The following is a 21,846-nucleotide window of genomic DNA, read 5'->3' as shown; positions in this document are numbered from 1 at the left end:
GATGCTGTTGGGAAGGGCTGGGGTCAGGCAGACGCAGGGGCTGTCCTTGGAGCTCTGGGGGGGACATAGTCACGATGGTTCTCAGCTCCGCCTGAGTGCAGTGACGTAGGGAAAGTGCGCACCCTTTGCCGAGCTGTGAGAAAGGCCCGGAGGATACAGAGACAAAAGATGGGCCACAGGCTAGAGGGGGAGAGAGACACAGGGGGAGAGTGTCTGTGAGAGGCGGTCAGGGCCCCGTGGGTACCCCAGGGGACTGCACTGAGGGGCTGCCCTGGCTCTTCCCCTAAGGGGGCATTGCTTCAGGAAAGGCCGCCGCCCATCAGTCACCCTGGCTCCTGAGCCCTGGAGCCCATTCCTGCGTCCACAGTAGATGTGGAAGAAACTCCTATTAAATACGGCATTTACCTGAGACGGTTAAAAATGAAGTGGGAGAGAACGTGCATCCTTTCATCTTTTACTGTGAATTTTTAACTCCTAGATTCTAAGTGTCCTCAGACTTATTGGAACATAGATTCTGCACACGGCTCTCCAGACAGATCAGCTGTGGACGTGAGCCTGGGGGGTTGGCTGTAACACAGCCTCGGTGGAAAATGGCGAAAACCAGTCCGTCGGGTCGGACTGTTCCCTCGCTCGGCTCAGCAAGCTGCGGGTAGGCACTTGCCCCAGTAGGTGAGTGTTGATCGCACTCCCAGCAGGAATCAGGACACATAACCAAGGGCCGAAAGGTCGAGGAGCCCCGCGCCACGCTCGGCGACAGAAATGACTCGGGTTGCCCCTGAGGGTACGCTCGCTTGGTTTCAACACTGGAGGGCAAGCAGGGCCGCCCCGCAGGTCTGTCCGAATCCAAGGTCGTGTGGTGACAGATTCAGCACAAGTGGAGAGCCTGACAGGTGGGTCTCCGAGACTCTGCGGGAGCACTGAGCCGTAGGGATGGAGGGTCCCTCGGGCTGCTCCAGTTCTTTTTTGCAACTTTAAAACGGAATATATACGTCTTGTTGGTCTTAGAGTGGACAGTTCAGTGGTTTTTCGTATATCCACACAGCTGTGTAACCATTATATTTATCTAATTCCAAACCATTCCCATCACCCTAATGACTGACCCCCATACCCACTGGCGGTCACTCCCCATGCCCCACCCCGCCTCTGCCAACCGCTGATCTGCTTTCTGTCTTTATGGGTCTGCTTGTTTGGGGGACATCCCATAGGAACAGAACCATATGATATGGGCCTTTTGTGTCTGGCTCCTTTCACTTAGCACAATGTTTACAAGCGTCACCTACGCTGTGGTGAGTCAGTGCTGCACCCAGCGTATTCCAGGGACTCTGGTTTGCATGCTTTCCTGGCTGACCTGTCCCTCCTTCCTCCCACTGAGAACCACTGTCTTAGAGAGACCAGAGTGACGTTGCTCAGGCCGAGGCTTTCTGGGGCCCCAGCGCGGTGCAAAGCCAGTGTCTGGCAGCTCCGGAGGGACGATTGGCTTCGACACGAGTTCAGGGATCAGGGAAAGACCCAGGCTCCTTCCCTATTTCCCTTCTGCCACCTTCGGCGTACGGGCTGGCTTCTCCTCATGGTGTCGGAATGGCTGCAGCCACTCCAGGCATCACATCTTTATCCACTGAAATTCAGAGAAGCAAAGGAGAGTTTTATGGTCCTGTGTCTAATTGTAAAAAAGTAAGAAAAAATTTCCTAAGCCCATCCATTTACTCCTCTCCAAGACAGCAGCCTTCCGAGGACAAGAACCGCGTTATATGTCTTCCTGGGACCTGTGCCTACTGGAGTGTCCCCAGTGTAATGGGTGTCACAGTTGCTGGTGGGTAACGATTTTAACGGCGACTTTTTGCGTGATGAATGCGGCCCCCGCACCCTTCCCCCGCATAGCCGTGCGGAATGCCATCTACGCAGTAATGGGTTCAAACACGCGTTGGTGAAAGAAGCGGAGCAACTGCCATTACTTACCACGATGGCTTTTAAATTGTCCATCGAAACTGTTTTTATGAGATGCAGGCAGTTGAAATTAATTGCACAGGGAGCTGGAGTTGCAGGAAATGGAAGGATCTCGGGTTCCCCATCAGAAGAAGGCAGGTTCTGCCCACGGCAGGAATAAAGAGGGTTATTTTCCCCCAGTCGCCTACTGGAGACGTCCGCCAGGGCTCTGTGTCCCCCCCAGACTGGCGCAGGGAGAGGCGTTTTCCTTTGCTACGTCTGTGGCTCACCCTCTGTGGGTCGGGGGTGTTCTCCTGAGTGGGGGGGAAGGGGGAGCGGGAGGCCTCAGGGCTGGCCCGCGGCTAGAGGAGGAGCTGGTCATGCCCGCAAACGAGCGAGAGAGGGCCGCACGGGGAGAAGGGCACCGCCCACGCGGGACACGCAGCCTTTCGGGGGTGCAGCCTGCCTGGCTGGTTGCACGGTCCCTTCTCAGCCGCGATCTCGCTTTATCCCTGGGTTCCCCGGAGGGACAGGCAGGCAGGGACTGTCAGCCTCTGCGGAGACGAGGCATCTGGGTGGAAAAAGGTCACATGGCTCAGTCAAGATCATCCCCCAAGCAAGAGGCACGCCGACCCCCCCCCCCCCCCAGTGCCACCTCCTGGGGTGTACAAATGCCCCGTGCCAGAGAGGCATTGCCCCAAGCGTCCGGTCCCTTGAAGAGAAAATCGGAAATAATTAAGGACAGAGGCTGGCGCAGAGGGACTGAGCTTCTAGGCGCCGGGATGCATTCTCGGGGAGGGTTTGGGCCCTGCACTGATCATAGCTCCCCCGAGGCCTGACGCCTCCGCCAGGTCAGCGCAGGAAGAGGACAGAGGCTGTGAGGCCGGCTTGGGGTCAGGCTGTCAGGGAGCTGAGTTCTGGGGGGGGGGGGGAGGCGGCCCCATGTCAGGGGGTGGCCCTGCCTGAGGGCCATACAGCCTGCACCCCTTCCCCTGGATCCTGAGCCCCAGCTCCTTCCTCCGCAGGGCCTCCCTCTCCGCGAGCTGCAGGCCGCGGGTGCTCCCAGCTCAGCCTCTGGGTCTCAGGGACCTGGGGCTGCCCCGGCTGCACCCTGACAGTGACGGACCTCAGGGGAGGTGATCTCGTCTTCTCTCCTCAGTCTCCTCACCTGCCCAGGCGCAGGGAGTAATTGATTATCTGTTTGATTAGTGGCTTGGTCCCTTGGGAGGAAAAGAGACCAAGCAGATAAAGCGCTCAGCCTGGTGCCGGGCACGTACTAAGCGCTCAGTAAGGGTTCGCAGCGGCTATTATCATATAATCCAGGACCAAGTCGGAGCAGAAATCCGTGGAGCTGTACTTAACATGACTGTGCTAATTTTAAAAACGTTTTTAATTGGTTTTTAGAGAGGGGGGAGAGGGAGAGAGAGAAACATCAATGATCAGAGTCATTGATCGGCTGCCTCCTGCACACCCCCTACTAGGGATCGAGCCCAAAACCCGGGCATGTGCCCTGACTCGGAGTCAAACCAGCAGCCCTTGGGTGCACGGGACGACGCCCAGCCAACTGAGCCACACCAGCCAGGGTGACTGTTCGTTTTAATTACTACATCCCTGCCCTCTTAAACTCGTGCTATAACTCTGCATGCTGTTTGGGTTTTCTTTCATGCAGGCCCGTAACGCCCCGAGAACGCACTCGCCGTGACGCTCATTAGCAGGAGGCAAGGCCCAGAGTGGCCCGTCGGGTCCTCCCGTTCCAAGAAAACCAGCTCACGCTCTGCAGACTTGGGGCGAGGGTGGGGGGTGAAACCACAGAGCTCTGCCTTTCTCAATTCTCATCTCGGTGGAGACGCACATGCCGCCCTCTCAGAAACCCTCCTGTGCAACTTCTCTCGGAAACGGCAGCAGCCGCACTCGATCAGAGGTCGTGCAGATCAAATGCAAGGGGCGCCCCAGGGTCCGTGCAAAGTCTGCTTCGTGAGGTGTCAGCTGAGCCAGGGGAGCCAGAGAAGCCGCGTTGGGGAGGGGTGACCATGGATAAGCATCAATTTGAGGACAGGGATGCCTTCATAGCGACCGAGATGGTGAATTTGGTCCCTGGCGGGCAAATGCCACATTGTGGGCACCCGTGTGGGTGCCGAGGAGGGAAGTGAGAGGTTAGCTGGACAGGCGAGAGCCGTGACGTCAGGGAGGGTCAGGCCCCGGGCCAAGTTCCTTCCTCACTCTCTTTATGTCAGGCCTGTTGTCTCCTGCTCTTGGCACAGCCCTTGTCCTTCCTTGGTGCCACCCAACTGTGACATCGGAACAGTCTCTGATGTTGGTAACAGGACTGTTCCAAGAGCACGGGCTCGGGAGACCCACGCGGCCACGGTCCAGCAGAGATTTGGAAATGAGGAGCTAAGCCCCGGGCAAGCTCAGGGGTGGGGGACACACAGCGATGGCTTCGCACGAAAATTAGCTTCCTCAGCTGTTGGAGGTCAGAGCAGCGGGGCCACTTGGGGTCACTTTCCTGGAAAACGTAAACTGAACAATATGGTCCAATATCAAGCATCGCCCGGCCCCTCAAGGACTGAGCTGTAAAGCCCACGTGAAACCAAGGTTGCACCAAAAAACAAGGGTTTTGGTCTTTGCTTCTTTTGAGTCCTAGTGCTGTTCCTCAGAAGGAGCTGCGGCGGGTTTTCTAAATGGCTTTTAAGCATTTTTAAGGGTTCGGTTCTTAGAAATGGCATCTGTCCCCTTCCGACGTCATCTGACTCTTAAACATTTGCTTCTACAGGGACGTATGTGAAAGATGTAGCTCATCTTTTAAGAAAAAAAATCACCATGTTTGATTAATGTGTGAACGTTTCCACATCCTACAGTCATTGTAATGGTTCATCTCACAACAGGGATCGTAAAAAATAATATTATTTTGTGTTTTTCATATTAACCAAAATATTCAATGGGAAACAATCATTTGTAGAATGTCCATTTTAAAGTTTACAACCCAAACTGACATGAATTAAGTTGTTCAACCAGTATTTACTGAGCATGTGCCCTAGACACCAGCTATCAAAGACCTGCTCACTGTGGAGAGGCTCACAGCCCAGCGAGACGGGCTGTCTGAGGACTGAGGGATTGAGCCTGGAGACCTCAGTTTAGTGCCTAGTTTGGCCCCTCACAGCTCCAGACGAGAAGACCACCCGCCCGGGGCGGTCAGATTCGAGGGCTGCGTGTGTGACTCCACCCTGGCCTGGGCCTGGGCCTGGAGTCGGCAGCCAGGTGTTAGCGGGATGACACCGGGCATGAAGGAAGGAACATTGCAGGGACCTCCTTCAAAGGCCCTAGTGAGGGTAAGTCGTCACTCGTTCTGCGTATTGTCAGCAGCCCGTAATGACCAACGCTAAAAGCCGCTGAGCGCCTGCCCCGCGCCAGGCCCTTGACGAGCTCGTCCCGTTCATTATTGTTCCAGCCTCCCAACCGCCATGATTCCGTTTTACATTCGGGGAAACTGAGGCTCAAGGCTTCAGCAAAATCAGGGGAGCCTGAGCTAGGCATCGACCCTGAGGTTCCGTTGCGTCTCGCCAGGCCCTCGTTCTTCAGGAGCGGGCCCTTCCCCAGGGGCGCGGACGGAGCACCCTGGGCCCACCACTCCTGCTGTCCGCAGGACTCGAGCCCGGAGTCCTGGGGGCTCAGGAGCAGCACCCAAGCCAGCTATCAGCAGGGAGGCAGCGGCGACCCCGAGCAGCTTCGCAGCGACTAGCGGGGTCATGTCAGCACATCGCTGTCCCCAATTTTACATAATCAGATAATTTTGAAGAAATGAACAGTGATGACCTTTTCGGTAACTGAGAGGCTGGGCCTGGGCAGGTGTTGAGGCCATTTTCCTAAGGGTTTTGAGGACCACTGGCAGGCAGCAGAAGGGGGGTGGGCACCTCCCAACCCACCTCTCCGGGTGGGACAGACGCCCAAACCAAACAAGCAGAGACGATGGGTTCAGCCCCAGAGACCGCCCGGGCCCCGTCCCTCCACCCGGCAAAGACGGCCTAGAGAACTGAGAGCAGAAACCAGCCACAGACAAGCTCCCTGAGCGTTTGCTTGTATAAATAATTTATTTCTGTTCACAGCATCATATAGGCATATAAAAGGGAGCGGGAACAGGAGGGGAGGGTGATCGAGACAGAACTGTAGCAGTAGAAACGAAAACAAACCAGGAGACACAGTCCCAACCCCAGGACAGAGGGTGGGTGAAGGGAATTGTCCTGCGGCACGGCCGGCCCCCCCGGGTCTGTGAGGGAACACCCTGAAAGCTCCCACGGGGAGGCCCACTTCCTCTGTGTGGCACCCACTCCTTCACCCAAGGGCGGGAGGCACCCTAAACCACCGACCACGTTGGAGGGGACCCCTGCGGGCTGACCGCTCCAAGGGGATGTGGTCTGTTTGCTTGGAGATAAAATGGGATATTTATTAGGTTGAACGTTACAGAAATCAACTGAGACTCTTAAGTATTAGTTGAGACACCACAGGGTTTTACTTTACTACACAATTACTAACAGCTGACTGCACCCTTTAAGCATCGATAATGCAAAAAAGAAAAAAAAAGAAAAAGACCCCAAAATCATTTCGCATCATTTGTAAAGCACGGCAGGACCTGAACAGTGATCATGAGCCTAAGAATCGTGAGCACGAGAAGGTTCCAGTATTTGGCATCTGCAATGTCACAAAATAAACGTATTATTCTCTCAATAGTGTGGAGCTACCAAAATGTCAAAGTGCTTAAGAAATTGTTGCGTGTGAAGAAAATAAAGAAGATGGATTTTTTTTTTAATAATTCTATACAGAATCCTCAGACGATGGGACCAGCCCACGTAGAGATGGGTGACGATGCTGTCGATGTGTAAACGGAGACCTCGCGGGCCTTGCAACACTGCTTAGCTATACTTTCTCTACTGAGTTTCTACAAAAACGACCACCACCGGAGGGGTGCCAAATACACCGACAAGAGAGAGAGGCGGATGGGCTGCTAGGCTCCTTCCTTCAGAATATCTCAGGACAATGGGCATGGACTTATCCTCTGAGTAACCCGCAGCTCCAGCATGACCGTACCCGATGTCTATAGGCCCCCCTTTGTAAATTAATTTATAACAGTGGGGGGGGGGAGGGATGTAATTCTACCTGTGAACATGGATTCGAAGGAGAAATAAAAATCAAACGGTAAGCTTAGGTTTCCCTTCCGATACTGTGTTTCGGGGTAAATGACAGCTTTTGCCAACCAAGACGCAGTCCTGATTATATAGGATTTCTTTAAATTTCATTATTAAAAATATCTATTCTTTCACTTTATCTTCCAAAGCCTCTTTCAAGTACACGGTCTAGTGCAGGAGCACAGGTGACCATGACGTCACACGCTTGCGTTTCTCCTCGAGCCCCCCACCCCCCCCCCCCCCCGCCCCCACCCCCCGCGGTGGTTTGCATTCGCTGCGCAGGCCGGTTCCCACAAGGATGAACCTCACCCCGGGACTTCTCCTGCTCTTAAATCCATGCAACCAGGGCAGCTTCTGCAACAAGGTGGGGTTTTAATTTTTTTGGTGCGTGACATGAAATACGCTAATGAGGCATTTTTAATAAATACCCAAGCCAGATAGGCCACAAAGAACCCGATTAGAAATCTGAACGTGTCTCCACGTGCAGCAGAAACGGATATGAAAGGGCAGAGCAGCGTCTTTTTCCCCCCGAGGGTGACTATTTCTAAGGTAAGTATTCATTTGCAGAATTTTTTTTTTTTTTTTAACATGTCTGAAAACCAAAACCCATCATCAAGCTAAGGTATCATGAGACATCCCCTGCAAAAAACCAAATTGCCATTCCGCACACATCTGCAGCTGTGCGCGCACACGCCGATCAGCAGGCGGAGAGAACTTCAGGCTCCACGCTCACGGGTCTGGCTATTTGTGCCAATGACACGGTGCGAGGGAGGCCCCTGCGTCCACACACACCGCCACCCAGCACCGCCATCCGGAGCCTTACCCTTTACACACCCTTAGCTGTCCTGCAAACAGTAAATGCATCATTGGCCACCACCTCCAACAGTTTTATTTTTTTATTTTTTTATTGGTCTCTTTGTGTGATCATGACCCACACATGGACAGGGTCCAAGCCATCTGGATGACGTCTGATTCCAGGCAGAAAAGCAGTTCTCAACAAAACTGGTTCCGTAGCCACCACAAATCACCAGGAGAGGGGCATCTTCTGGGCCATTTCCCCAGCCAAGGCCGGGTGCAGTGCCCCACGACCCAGGAGGGCGGGGGGGGGGGGCTGTATATTGTTCCAGGCAGTCCCCCCCCCCCAAATAGCCGGAACCACCACCTCGTTCTGGCCCAGAGCAGGACAAATGAAATTTCAACAGGGGCCTGCCCTGTGACATAAAATTTATCCAGCTTCCACCGCCCGTGGATGCCAGGAAGGGCTGCGCTCCCCCAGCACCTCCCGCTGCCAACAGGCCCCCACACCCGGGACTCCCGCCCAGGGCGCTGGGCCTCGCATACCTCAGGTGACTCCCAGGTGAGGGCGGGGCAGCCTGAACTTCTGGCCCTGCTGGAGTCAGGAAGAAACCGCTTTTGTGTCTGAGATCTGAGCCTCCACCGGGGCCGGGAGGGCGGGCGGCCGGCAGCGGGCGCAGGTCCGCTCCCCAGGGCGCCCTCCCGCCCCGCCGGGGAGCTCCGGCTGCAGACAAAAGGTCCCTGCGCCGGGGGTGCGCGCAGGTGGCGAGGGCGCGCTGGCCGGTCAGCCCGCACCCCCGGGGGAGGTCACCAGTCCCGCAGCGGGGCGCAGGGACGCGGGTTCAAAAATTGGAAGCATCGCTTTGGTTCGCTGTCTTTGTTCGCGGGCGCGGGTTCTCGCACATCCATCCATCCATCCGTCCGTGCGTCCGTGCGTCCGTCCCTCCCTCCGTGCCCGGCGCGCCCGCGCGCTCCCGGCGCACTACCGCTTCTTCCTCTGCTTGAGGGACTTCCTGCGCTTCAGGATCATCTCGTAGAGCTTGTCCATGCCCTCGGTGAGGCCCTCGCCGATGATGGCGCAGGCCGGCTGGACGTGGTAGGTGGTGGCCGGGATCAGCTCGTGCAGCGCCAGCTGCTTCTCGATCTCGGCCACCGGCAGCGACTTGGGCAGGTCCTGCTTGTTGGCGATGACCAGCAGCGGCGTGCCCTGGTTCTCGGCGAACTTGGTCACCTTGTGCAGCTCCGTCTTGGCCTCCTCCAGCCGGTCCACGTCCACCGAGTCCACCACGTAGATGATGCCGTCGGTGCAGCGGCTGTAGGACTTCCACAGCGGCCGCAGCTTCTCCTGGCCGCCCACGTCCCAGAAGTGGCAGCTGATGCCCTTGGCCGAGCCGTTGCTCAGCTTGATCTTCTCCGTGTTGAAGCCGATGGTGGGCACGGTGTTCACGAACTCGTTGAACTTGAGCCGGTAGAGCACCGTGGTCTTGCCGGCCGAGTCCAAGCCGAGCATGACTATGTGCAGGGACTGGAAGGCCGAGATGTTGGAGGAGAGGTTGCCCATGGCTCCGCGCTGCGGCGCCGGGCGCTGCGGCTGCGGCGGGAGGGCGCCGCCCCCCGGCCGCCACGGGCCCCTCCTGCCGCCCGCCGCCCCGGGGCGCGCGGCTCCGCGCGCTCAGACGCCCCGGCGCCCCGGCCCGCGCCGGCCCGGCATCGCGTCCCTCCCGCGGGCTTTTGTCTCCAGCGCGGCCGCCTCTGCGGCCGGGACGCGGGATGCTCGCGCCCGGAGCGCTCCTGGGCCCCGCCCGGCTCCCGCGCCCCTCGGCGCTGGCGGCTCCGGCCCCGCTCCTGCTGCCGCTGCCGGGCGCCGCGGAGGCGCAGGCGGGCGCGGGTTCCCCTGGCGTCGCTGCCGCCTCTGTCCCCGCAGTCCCCGCGCCGCCGCCGCGCCACCGCCAGCCTGCAGCCGCGGGAGGGCCCGGCCCCGCCCCCGCCCCGCCCCCGCCCCGCCCCCGCCCCGCCCACAGCCCAGCAGACTCCGCCCAGGCCCCGCCCACACCCCGACTCCGCCCAGACCGCGCCCAGGCCACGCCCACATCCCGGCGACTCCGCCCCGGCCCCGCCCCGTCGCGGCCCCGGGTGGGGCGCGGACCTCCCCGCCCGCCCGCCGTTTTCGCGCCCTCGGGAGCGCGGGGAATCGCCCTCGGGGTCCCCGCCCGCGCCGGACAATGGGCCCCGAGCTGCCTCCCGCCCAGGCCGCCGGCGCGTCTCGTAAAAATAGCTCCGGGCCCCCGGCTCCCCGAGCTCCCCGAGCTCCCCGCCCCCCAGCCCGGCCGCGGGCCTCGGGGAGCGGGCTGGGGGTCCCGGCTCTGCGCCGGATCCGGAGCCAGGCGGCCGGGGAGCGCCCGGGGGCGGGGTGCGAGTGCCCCCTGGGGAGTGAGGGCGGAGGGGTGAGGTCCCCAGGCGCCCAGGAGAAGGGGAGCGGGGCGCTGGCTGCAGTGACCACCAGCCTGCACCCCGAGCCGCCCCGGTACCCCGCCCGGGCGCCCCCCCTCAGACGCCCTTTGTCGTGTCCCCGGCCGGGGCTAGCTTTCCTGCCCGAGCTCCGGCCCCCCCCCCCCCCGAGGCCCCCGCCGCCCTGGAGGCCGCGGTCTGTGCCCGGAGGCCCAGCTTTTCCCGGCTCGTGGCAGCGACGGGTGCAGGGGTCCAGCGTTTGCGCCCTCGGCTGTGATGGGGAGCTGGGGGGGGTAGGACCTTTGCTCTCCGAGGACTCTGGGGCTCTCCATTCCCGCACAGCCCCTTTGGCGCCTTGTTTTGTTCCCACCAACCATGTGACACCCCAGGTCAAACCTCAGCATCTCAGGGGGCTCCCTCTGGCACCCTGCTTTGAGAACTGAGAAGCCCCTGCCCACAGGTGAACCACTCTTCCTGCACCTGGGGATTTAGACTCAGTTGGGGGCTGAAACAAAGTTCGTCCCTAGTTGGGGGTCCATGGCGCCCCCCAGAGGTTAGGAACAGCGGTGTGGGTCCCCGGTTTCCATGTCCCCTCCTCCAACCCAGAGGCTTTTCCCCGGGTGGTAAGCACCTAACGAACAAACGCTCACTCCCTCTGTATGCAGAGGACACAGGACATCATGGGAAACACAGGCCCGCTGGAGGGGCGGTGGTCACATCTGTCCAATTCCCGCTTAGGAGCAGGGTCAAGGGGGACAGAAATGAAAGCAATTGTCATTTAGGAGTAAAACCCCAAACTTCACAGGCACGCTTTCCTTTACCACCATCCTTCCACAGGCTAGGATAAGACGCATGGTTTCGTTGGTGCTGAAACACGTGAGGAGGCCACGTCTGCACAAAGCAGGACAAGCCGTCCTGTCTCTGGAATTCCTGTGGTGGCAGCTGCCACGGCAGCCGTGTGGCCTCCAGAGTGGGACCAGGGACTGGGAAATGGATGTCGGGCTGGAAACGGCCTTGAGGATTACTCCGTGATACCCACCAGACGAGGAAACCTCTTCGCCAAGGTGGAGCCCGGGTGCCCTGAGCCCAGGGGTGTTGGTGCACAGGGCTGAGGGCCTCCCTGCTCTCTCTTGCTCCACCCACACACTATTTTAATTTAATGGGAAATGAAGTTGTAAGCAACCTGAATTCAGTGGCAAAAGTCAGGAATTCAACTCAAATTGAATTGCACAAAAAAATGAAAATACATCCGCTGACATAATTGAAAGGGTCATGTGATTCAGGCATGGCTGGATCCAGGAGCTCAAAAGAAGTTTAGAGCAGGTGCCTCTTCGTTTCTTCTCTGTTTCACTCTGTATCCAATTCTTTTTCCCACTGGCTTCCTTGGACTCACATCCTCTGTTTACCATCCTGGAGGGAAAAAGTTGTACCTCTTTCCCATTAACTGTGACGAAAGCCTGGAGGACACATCCCTTTGGCCTTTCTGGTCAGCCCCTGAATCAGGCATTACTGTCCAGAAGGATGGAACACACTGGTAGGTGTGGCCCAGGGGCTCAAATGGGGAGGGGTGGCTCCCAAACAAGAACCGAGCATCTGTTCCCAAAGAGCAAACGGCAGTGAGCAAGCTGGGAGAGACGGCGGTGTAATTTATAACGCGGTTATTTTGGTTACTGGGAACCCTGGGAAGGCAGAATTTTGTGTTTTTGGAGTGATTTTTCTCGCCCTCTTGAAGGCCTGTCCCATAGGCAGCTTCTCTCCTTCCTCTGTGCCCAGGCAGGGCCTCAGCTGGGTGTCAGCCCGAGACGGGACTTTGACTAGTAGCCCGGACCCTGGGCATCTGGAAAGACACAGATCAGACGAACCCTTTGCCCCGGCTCCCACAAATGATCTTAATAGAGGACCCCTCTCCCGCACTTGCCTCCATCCCCTGTCAGGCCTCGCTTTTTATTTTAAGGGTAGTAGGAGGGAAGTATTTTAAGTAAAATACCCAATGTGTTTTCTTGGTGCCAGCAGTAGTTTTGACGGCAGCCCCCACATTTTGCGCCCACCCCCCGCGGTGGAGTGTAGCGATCAAAGGGGGCTGTCTGTCGTCCGGCAGAAAGAGCAGAGTCACAGACTTCGCCAGAGCCTCCCGGCACAGGGCCTTCAACAGCCACTCACCGTAATTGAACGGCAACCACTCGGCCTTCTAATTCCACTCACCGGGTGATAAGTTGATTTTATGGTTGATAATTTAACTTCTTTCCCATAAAAATGTCATTCGGCTCAGTCAGCTTGAGAATGTGGATGGCAATTGAGAAACGCGAGTGATGGGAAGGAAACCACCTGTGCACCTCTGTCAGAAACGCGGCCCGCGCAGGACCTGCCTCTAGGTGGACGGGCCTAGCATCGCGGCTGACGGGCTGGGCTATGTCGACGCTGGGTGGGAGCCGTGCGTTTTCCACCACATTCTAGCCACGTGGCAGCACCCAGCTCCCCATTTCTCAAGCGTCCCATCTGTAAAATGTATCTCACACGTGCTGGTTGTAAATGACATAATGCGTGTAAAGTGTTTAGCATGGTGCCTGGCACATAGTAAGTGCTCAATAAACTTTGGCTTCGGTAACTGCAAAGAAACCACTTGGATAACCCGGTACGCAGTCCTCCGAGTGGCGATGCCCCCTCCCACTTGGCACGCATTCCGCTGAGTGGAAAATATCGACCACGTGTGCTGCTGTCCATTTTAATTCATCAGAAGATGTTTCTCAAAGAAATACGTGCACCGTGCCTTGCCCAAGAGGAATTTCGCTTCCAGCAGCAGCCATGTGTCAGGCCCTCCCCCTTTTCTTCTGCATCAGGATGGCTTGACACCCAGAAAAGAGCTCAGTTAGTTCAAGTTAAACAGAATGCAATAACTTGGCAGTAATTTTGAAATTGGATCCTGAAATACTATCTTTTTTTTCCCTTTAAGGGCTTAGAAATAAAGCGTGCCGCCTATGAAAGTGACTTTCGAGCGGGTCCAGCTAGCAGAGCAATGTCTTCCGTCGTCATGATGTTTGCGTTAGGCGGGCTATAAGAGGCACAGGTGAGCACCCCACCCATAGGCGAGCTGGCATCAGAACACAGATCAGGGCCTGGGCGGGCGTGTCCACCCGCACGCAGGACAGGGTTGGGATTATTTGCGGTTTCTGATTGGCTCCCCGGGTCCAGGTTGGCCGCCCCTGTGCTCAGCTGTGACAATGCTGGAGTGCCCTCTACCGAGCTCCTTGTATAATAGGTGAAGGCCTCCGCGGGGGTAAATTTGCCCATTGCCTAGTAAATGTTCTGTCCCTATGATTGAACGGATGAATGGATAAGCGACTCCGTGACCCGGTTCTCTAGCTGGAGCTGGGGGACCTGTTCTCTTCGAGCCCCACTTGTTAAGCTGAGAAAGTGCCTCTGCTGGGACTCGGAGCTTGGGGACGTCGACTCTCCGATGCAGGCTTAGGTCTTGTCTGCAAGGCCCTTGCAGAGCCCGAGGGGCGATTGCCCGGAGGGGTAAGCAGAAGCCTGGCAGAGACCCAGGGGTTTGACCAGGAAAGCAGTTCAGAGAATCGCAAGCTGATGGAAGAGAGGGACTCAGCACCCGGGAAACCCAGCTGAGGTTGGAGATGGGAAGGAGTCCGTTTTTACTTCTTGTTCAGTGCGCAGGCGGGGCAGCCGGAAATGGAGGTGGGCCCGGGCCTCGGGAATAAAGGAGGTCCCCTGGAGAGAGAGCAGTGAGGCCTGAGGCAGCCGGGCCGGGGGCTCAGGGTGGAAATTCTTTGGCTGGTGGGAGCATTTCCTTAACGAAGGCCCCACCCAAAGCCCCAGAAGTCTTGGGGTCTCCATCAGCCGGCAGTCTCTGAATTCCAGGTGAAATGCCAGCCCCAGGCTACACTCGGAAGGGGCCGAAAGATGCTGGTTCCCGGGGGAGTTTTGGGGGGGGCGGGCCGGTAGATTTGGCTGGAGACGGATATGAATCTGTGATGCTGGTGGCCTTTCACTTTACTTGAGTGACCCACAGACTGGAATAGAGAAGATCCACCACTCTGTTGTGCACTCACATTGATTTTAATAAAAACCAACCAAACAAAAACCCCCAAACAGTTCAGAGTGCCTTATTTTTAATTTTTTTGTGAAGCAACAAGACCAAGACCATTCAGGCTCTCGCTTCTCCCACCCACCACTGCTAGGGTCATTTTGTAGTTGTCGTTTGATTCTGGTTAAAAATTTTCTTAAAAAGCGCTAAAATATTTTCTTTCTCATTTAAGTCTTCATTTATCAATTGTCCATCTCGACTACAGGCCCGCGGTAGGTGTGACACTTTAGAAGTCATTATCTTTCCTATTGACATTATTTCCAGATGAGATTCTCGTACAAGATTATTTGCATCCCCTCCTTAAAGCTTAAACGTCATCTCCTGAGTGAACGTCGATCCGGGACGTCGAGAACTTGGGTTTACCGAAACGACCACACAATTCCCTGCCGGCGCCAGCACCCTTTCAGGGGCAGGAGGAAGGGCTTGGGATGTGGAAGTTATTTCGGATTCCTCCAATAATTCAATCACCGCAATTGAGTTTCTACTACAAGCTGCAGTGAAAAAAGGGGGAGAGAAAGGATAATTAGAACCGATTAGAGCTCTGCTCCCTGCTCCGAGGATTCAACGGAAGCGGAGCCCCTTGGCCCCTCCGCCCTCCTGCGCAGGTCACCTGGGCGCCTATCAGTTTCATTTAATTAAAACCTCCGTGGCTGGACCGAGGGAGAGAGAGGGACACAACTGGGCTTTTGTGCCTCTTTCCAGCCCCGTGGGCTCCTCCCTGTGGTGGAGGAGGCAGGGTGTGTGCCAGCCCCCATTTCTCCACCGTGTGGGGGCCCTCGGAAGACTCTGCCCCCTGACCCAGCAGCCGGCGCCTGGCGGAGCTCCCCCCTCCGTGAAGACGGCTCTTTGGCTCGTCTATGTAACCTGACTTTTTCCCATCTATCATAGAAAATCCCTTCGACTTCCTTGCTCCCGCCCCCTCTGATCTCCTCCGTCTGCTTCCCGAAGGTCATTCATAGGCGACCAAAGGAAAAATCCAAAGGCCCTTCGCTTCCCTTCTTACCTGGCCTTTCAGTGGACTCTGTGGGTGGCTCCATCCTTAGCGTGTTTCCCTAAGAAAACCAACCGGCCGGTTGGCAGTGCTTCCCTCGCCCTTCGCGGCTCCGTGGCGGCCTGCGGGGCAGGCGACCCTCAGGCTGAGGACTGCCTGGGACCGTTAGCGTAGGCGGGGGGGCATTAATAAGGAGGGGGAGCACAGGGAACTAGACGTTACCAAGCTCAATCAAGCAGGGAGTATAAGCCTGTTTAACCAGGAGGCAACAGCTTCACACACTCCAGGGGTTCACAGCACTGCCCCCCAAAAGGGGTCAACACCCTTCCCCTCGCCCACGTTGGGAGCAGCCCGCCCCCCAGTATAGGGTGTTCAGGGGAGCAGGGGGAGGTCAGCACGTGCGCAGGGGAAGCCAAGATGGCACAGGGGAGATGCTCCTACCAGGTGTGCCCAATAGGTGCCAGCTGGAGCCCACACGGGCCTGTCAGTCGAGCCTGGGGAACGAATAGATTGGTGGATCCGGCAGAAGCCCGGAAAGCTTGGGAAGTTGATTGGTTAGTTTCGAAGGAGGGCCTGGTCCGTCGCAAGCCTGAGATGATACAGTCCCAGTGACGGGCCTGCTCCTGCGCTGGGGGTTCTCTCTCCGTGCACCCGCGTGGCCTTAGCCGCCCCGTGGGCAGGCGGACTCCAAGCGCAGGCTCGCGGCGGGCCCCAGCCTGAGTGCACCCCGAGAACAAGCTGAGCCGGCCGGAGGGCGACGGAGGCCGGCCCGGCTAAGCTTTAACGTGGACTCAGCTTTGGCGTGGCGCGAAAGGTCCGCGCGCTGGCCCTGCTTCCGGGCCGACGGAGGCAAGGCTGGGCTCTCCCCGCGGAGGGGCAGGTGGAGACAGGGCACTGGAAACTAGGGGAATTCCTTTGATTTTTGTATCTGGCGCCGCAAATAAATCTCCTCCCGGACTTCACCCTCCCTGGTGGGTCTCCTTGCGACACCACAAGGATCCACTTCCACCGGCAACAGGATGGCCATGGCGTTCAGAGGTACGTCACCCACCGGGACCCCCAAATGCACAGGCGCAACACGGCTCCCCTCCCGGCCCCATCTCGACCACTAGACTTGGTCTCGTTAGCCGTCGGTCCACAGAACGTTGGTGGCCCCTGTGGTTGGTTGTCTCCTCTCATCTCCCAGCGGTGAACCCGTCCCCCTCGCATGGTTTCTCACTCTCACTGCCAAGGGCAGCTGGGCACTGCGTTCACTGGCGGCTTTCCTAGGGCACCCATACCGGGAGCTGCAGCCTTCCCACGGTGCCACTGGGCACCCACTGGACATCGGGAGACGGGGCCTCTGAGCTGCAGTCCCCACATCCGGCCAGCCCACATGTGCTCCCCGCGTCCCACGTTCTCCCCCGTCCCCTGAGTCAGACCAACAGCTGCCGGTCGAATCTCCTTTGACCCAGACGCAGCCCTGGGTCCTCTGATTTGTGACGGGCCGGTGCAGGCCCGAGAAGCCAGGGGTGCGAGACGGTCGCTCCCCCTGCCTCCCGGCCTGTTCCGGCTCAGGAGGGAAAGACAGCGAAACAAAAGTAAAGAAATGAGAATAAACTTGATTTCTGTGCTGGGAGAAGCTCATGATCTCTTACTGAATTCGAGCTTATTTATCTAGAGTTTCTTAACTTGGTTTCTAGCCTGCTGCTCACGGCGGTGTCTTCGCGGTGATTTTGTCTGGCGCAAAGCGGGCAAAGAACTGCATGAAAACACCCTGGGGTTCTTCCTGGTCAAGGAATTAAATTCAGATACCGCGGTCCCTCGGTTTTTGAATGTGATCCGCTCCGGGAAACCCCTCGAGTTCCGAAACGTTCGAAAACCGAGGGGTCCACAGCCGAGAGCCGAGCCCGGACCTTGCCCTGAGCGGGAGCCGTGCAGCGTGTTCGACTTCTGAGGCCTGTTCGTAAACCGAAATGCTCGTCAGCGGAGACGCGGGAAAACCGAGGCCTAATGTATAAAAATGAAGCCTGGCCCTGGCTGGTTTGGGCCAGCAGACCGAAGGGCTGTGGGTTCGATGCCGCCGCTCAAGGGCACGTCCCCGAGTTGCGGGTTCGCTCCTCACCCCCGGTCGAGTTGTGTGCAGGAGGCAGCCAGTCCATGGGTCTCCCGTCGACGTTTCTCTCCCTCTGTCTCTTCCTCTCTGTTCCATGCTCTCTATAAAATCGATGGAAAAAATATCCTCGTGTGGGGATTAACAAAAACACGCACAAAATTACGCCTAGACTTTGGGGCAGAGCAATGATTAGAGAAACCAGGATTAAAATCATATGTAGCTCTAGGGCCAGAGAGGTGGCTGCAGACAGGAGTCTTCCATGAGAAGTTGTTTGCACTGGCCGGGAGTCAGAATGCCCATCTGTAGCAAAATTATTAGATAATCTAAGAGTCTTCCATGTGGCAAAACACTTCAGAGGTGTTAAAAGGAAGGAGATGAACCTGTGTGTTGTAGTGGCTAAGCTCACCCAGAGATTGATAAGTAAAAAAAGGTTTAGTGCACAAATATGCCCATCTCGAAAAACTGTTGTTTGTCTCTCTGTTTCTCTCTCTCTCTGTCTCTCTCAATATATATATATGTATGTATATATAAATACGTGTGTGTGTTTGAATGTGTATGTTAGATAGACATGTAGATATGATATAAATGGAGATTTTCTAAAAAGAAACACAAGGACACACGAAACTGTTGGCAGTGGTTATCTCTGGACAATGGGACTGAGGATGTGGAATGGAAAAGAGACAAGTTTCCTTGTATGTCTCCTGCACTGTTAGAATTTGCTTTCCATGTGCACGAAAATATCATTTTCATAATAACAAAGAAAGTCTAAAGCCCCGCTTAGCTAATGAATGCATGCAGAGAAAGAAAAAAAAAAATGCCTGCATACACATGCAGATTTAAAAGCCCCGAATCCTGCACTGCCTTCTAGGAAGAATTAAAATAAACATAACAAACGTCCTGAGAGTGAATTACCCACCAGCAAATGGCAAATATCCATAAAGAAGTGGTTCCTGTCTGGAGGCCTGTCAGCAGCCTGCGAGCATGAGGGAGACGGGCTGGGGAGCCTTCCCGGGGCCGGGAGACGGGCTGGGGAGCCTTCCCGGGGCCGGGAGACGAGCGGTCGGTTTCCTCCAGCTGCTGCTCTGCTGCCTGGGGGTCAGGCCCACAGGGTTAAACCGCACGTTAGCGTTTAGAGGCGCTTTCCCGCCTCCCGGGCAGGTGGAAGTGGGCGAGGTCCCCTCTTCAGAGGCCTTTGACCTTCCAGGAAGGTGTGTGCTGCCAACTTCCCAAGTTCTTTGCAGGTTTTCGGGGATTCTCCCCAGGGCCGGCCCTGAAAATGAAGCAACGGACTGCCATGCCCGCGGTGCCCACAGTGCCCGCGGTGCCGAGGCCATCCCGCGCCCTTACCTGCACTTTTACAGTTCTCTCTGCTGCGTGCGTGCCTGCAGATGGCTTTCATAGCGACACTTAATCTGCACGGCATTCACACCGCGTCGCAGGGAAGCGGCCTCCCGGCGGCGTCTCGGTGGGTAGGGATGAAACGGACTTTCCGCAGGGTTTCTCACGCTTTTTGTGCTCGCGTGCTCAGCACGAAGCTCGGTGAGGGTGGCGAGGCGCCAGCGGAGGAAGAGGCGCCCGAGCTGGTGTCGTGGATCCCGGGCAGCCGGGCACCCGGGCAGGGCTCCTGTGGGCGAAGGGCGCTTTCACTCGGAGAGGGAGCATGTGACTTCTGCATCAAAGCTCAGCACCCAGGACATACGTGTTCTCCGTGTTGCAAACGTGTCACACCAGTGGAAACTCGTCTCCCCTTCAAACCTCAACGTCCCTTGTAGAAGTAGCATTTTCCTGAAAAGCATCACCCTTCCAGGCATCTTTATAATGTTTTAATGTTTCTATTGATTTCAGAGAGAGAGGGAGAGGGAGGGAGAGAAACATCCATGACGAGAGTCACTCACTGGCTGCCTCCTGAGCGCCCCCTGCTGGGGATCGAGGAGCCCGCAACCCGCGCATGTGCCCCGACCGGGAATCGAACCCGCTCTCTCCTGGATCCTGGGCCGACCTCAGCCGCTGAGCCACGCCGGCCGGGCCAGACCATTTTTAATTCTGACGTCTCAATGGAATTGGATGAGGGCCTGAATGTACAGAATAAAACACTGTCACTCACGGAGCAGTCGAGCCTGGCCGGGGTCATTGCCCCTGGTACTGATCATCTCCGCTCATGTCAGTTTGACCTTTGCCCTCTGCACCATCATTTCAGTAAACTCCTTACTTTTAATTCCTTTTCAGGGCGCTGTAGAGACCCAAGCTGAAGAACTCAGCCAGCAAGTTTGATTTCTCCCGGACCTGTCCCCTCTCGTCCTCCCTCCTTCCCCCGGCAGCCCTCAGTCTACCGCAACCTGCCGGGCCCCTCCGCGCCCTCTGAACCTGCCCCACAGGTCACCCCTGATCGCAGCCCACAGTGAATGTCTTTCAGTCCTTACCCTACTTGTGCCCGAGGCTCCTGACCACACCCTTTTGCTTTGCCAAGGCCCCCCAGCTTTGGCTTTCCTTGCATTCCCTTGCAGCCCTGCTCCCAGCTCTCTGGTGCCTCAGAGGCTCCCCGACAGGGTCCTTCCGTCTGCCCACGAACCGGGTCCTGCTTGCTGGGCCCTCTGATGGGCCCTCTTCCCGCAGCACGCGGGCCCTCGAAGGACGGGCTCTGCTCTGCGAATTCTTCTTCCCCCCAGACCTCATCGCGCCCCAGACGTCTGCCTCTCCTGTGCCCTGTGCCTCGGTTTCCTCAGCCATAACGTCGGCCTAGTCATCCCGTCCGCCTCACGCGCCCCTCGAGAGTCCCATGGATTCATCAGCCCAGCGGGAGCGGAGAGGAGCGCCGGCCCGCCCGCCCCGGGAAGCTCTGCTGTCGTTACCGGCGTCCAAAAATATCCCCGGCCGCTCCTCTAGCTTCTTGCCTCAGACAGTTCCTGGCATCCAATCTGTTTCCTTCCTACCAAACAGATTGCAAACTTTTTCAAAAAATAGAAATGAATGAAGAGACTGTAGTGGTTTAGGGAGGAAAGGAGAGAAAGGAGCCTCTGACCGGCACAGAGACGGGCAGAGAGGAGCAGAGGCGAGGGGACGCGGGCCGGGAGGGGACAGCGCCCGAGGACCGCCGCAGCCGCCGGAGAGAAGCGCCTGGGGGGTGCACGGTTCCTCCCGAGGGGCCCCAGGAGCCTGGCGGGAGACGCCTTCGGTTACGCTCCCTACGCAGCTGATGCGCTAACTAACGGCCTCTCAGGCTCGCAGTTAACCCGGCTCACCTGCTGGGCGCTAATGCCCAGAGGGCAAGGCCCCTCCGGCAGCCTCTGTGCCCGGCCCCTGCTCCGAGCCGGGGGGATGGAGGCCCCGGGATGTGGAGCTGGGGAGGAACCTGGTGGGAGAAGGTATTTTGTAGGTGGCTGGGGGGTGGACAATCTATGTCTTCAGGGCCTCCCATCTCCACAACAAACGGGGGCACTGTTGTTAGGACGGCAGGGGAGGAAGAGTGTGGCGGCCACCACCGTCACAGGCAAGGAAAACGTGTCCCCAGATGTGCACATGATTTTCAGCCTCCCCGGGAGACTGGCCAAGGGGTCCCGGATGCTGGAGGGCTTCTGATGGTGGGGAAGGACCCGGATTTCTGAGTTTCGGGTGTTTCTTCCAGCCACCGGCGCTCTGGGGGTGCTTTACAAATAGCTGTGAAAGAAAGGGGAAAGGACCGAAGGTGACAGAATTTAATCAGAGCAGAACAGCAAAGAATCGAGAAACGAAGCGAGGAGGGAGGGGAAGGGGACACACAGACGTCCCTTGCAAAATGGATTTCTTGTACAAAGAAATTGTTTTCTCTACGAGATCAGGCGCTGAGAATTGAGCTTCCCGGCACTGTTGCTATGAGGTTGCCAAGCACGGAGAAGCATCCTGGGGAAGGGCCCCTGGGTCAGGAGTGGAGAGACTGCGCCCGCCCTGCGGGTGGTGTGAGCCTGTGTCCCGGGGCACCCTCTGGGCCGAGCCCTGCTGCAAGCCCGTACCTGGGACCTCTCCTGCTCTGTGCGCCCCACCCGGGGGCGTGATGTGCGAGGCTGCCCACCGGACGCGTGCATTTCTGTCCTCTTGGCTCCTCACCCCCAGAGAGGGACCCCTGGGTTCACTCCCACCCAGCCCAGCTCCTGAAGAGCAGCCTCGGACCCTCACCGACTTGAGATGTTGATACGATGAGAGGGCGTCAACCTCCCCTTGAGGGGGCAGCCCCAGTTCCCGGGCCGAGAGGGGTCTCTGCTTGTGCTGGGCAGAGCCCGTGCGTGGGTCCCAGGGGTGGGGGGACCCCTGGGCATCTCCTTCCCCGGCGCCAGGCTGCCTG

At 57.5% G+C, this 21,846-nt stretch overlaps 1 protein-coding gene across 1 annotated transcript; it reads right to left on the bottom strand.

The window, feature by feature from the left end:
• Positions 1-7,984: 7,984 nt before the first annotated feature.
• On the bottom strand, positions 7,985-9,510 carry ARL4C (ARF like GTPase 4C). The gene has a single exon (XM_016204622.2). It carries the CDS (start codon positions 9,457-9,459, stop codon positions 8,881-8,883), a length of 579 nt encoding a protein of 192 aa, XP_016060108.2. The 5' UTR covers positions 9,460-9,510; the 3' UTR covers positions 7,985-8,880.
• Between the last annotated feature and the right edge of the window lie 12,336 nt (positions 9,511-21,846).

The sequence above is a fragment of the Miniopterus natalensis genome, chromosome 8, assembly GCF_054644295.1.
Source record: "Miniopterus natalensis isolate mMinNat1 chromosome 8, mMinNat1.hap1, whole genome shotgun sequence".
Taxonomy (NCBI): domain Eukaryota; kingdom Metazoa; phylum Chordata; class Mammalia; order Chiroptera; family Miniopteridae; genus Miniopterus; species Miniopterus natalensis.
This window is presented reverse-complemented; position numbering and strand designations above follow the sequence as displayed.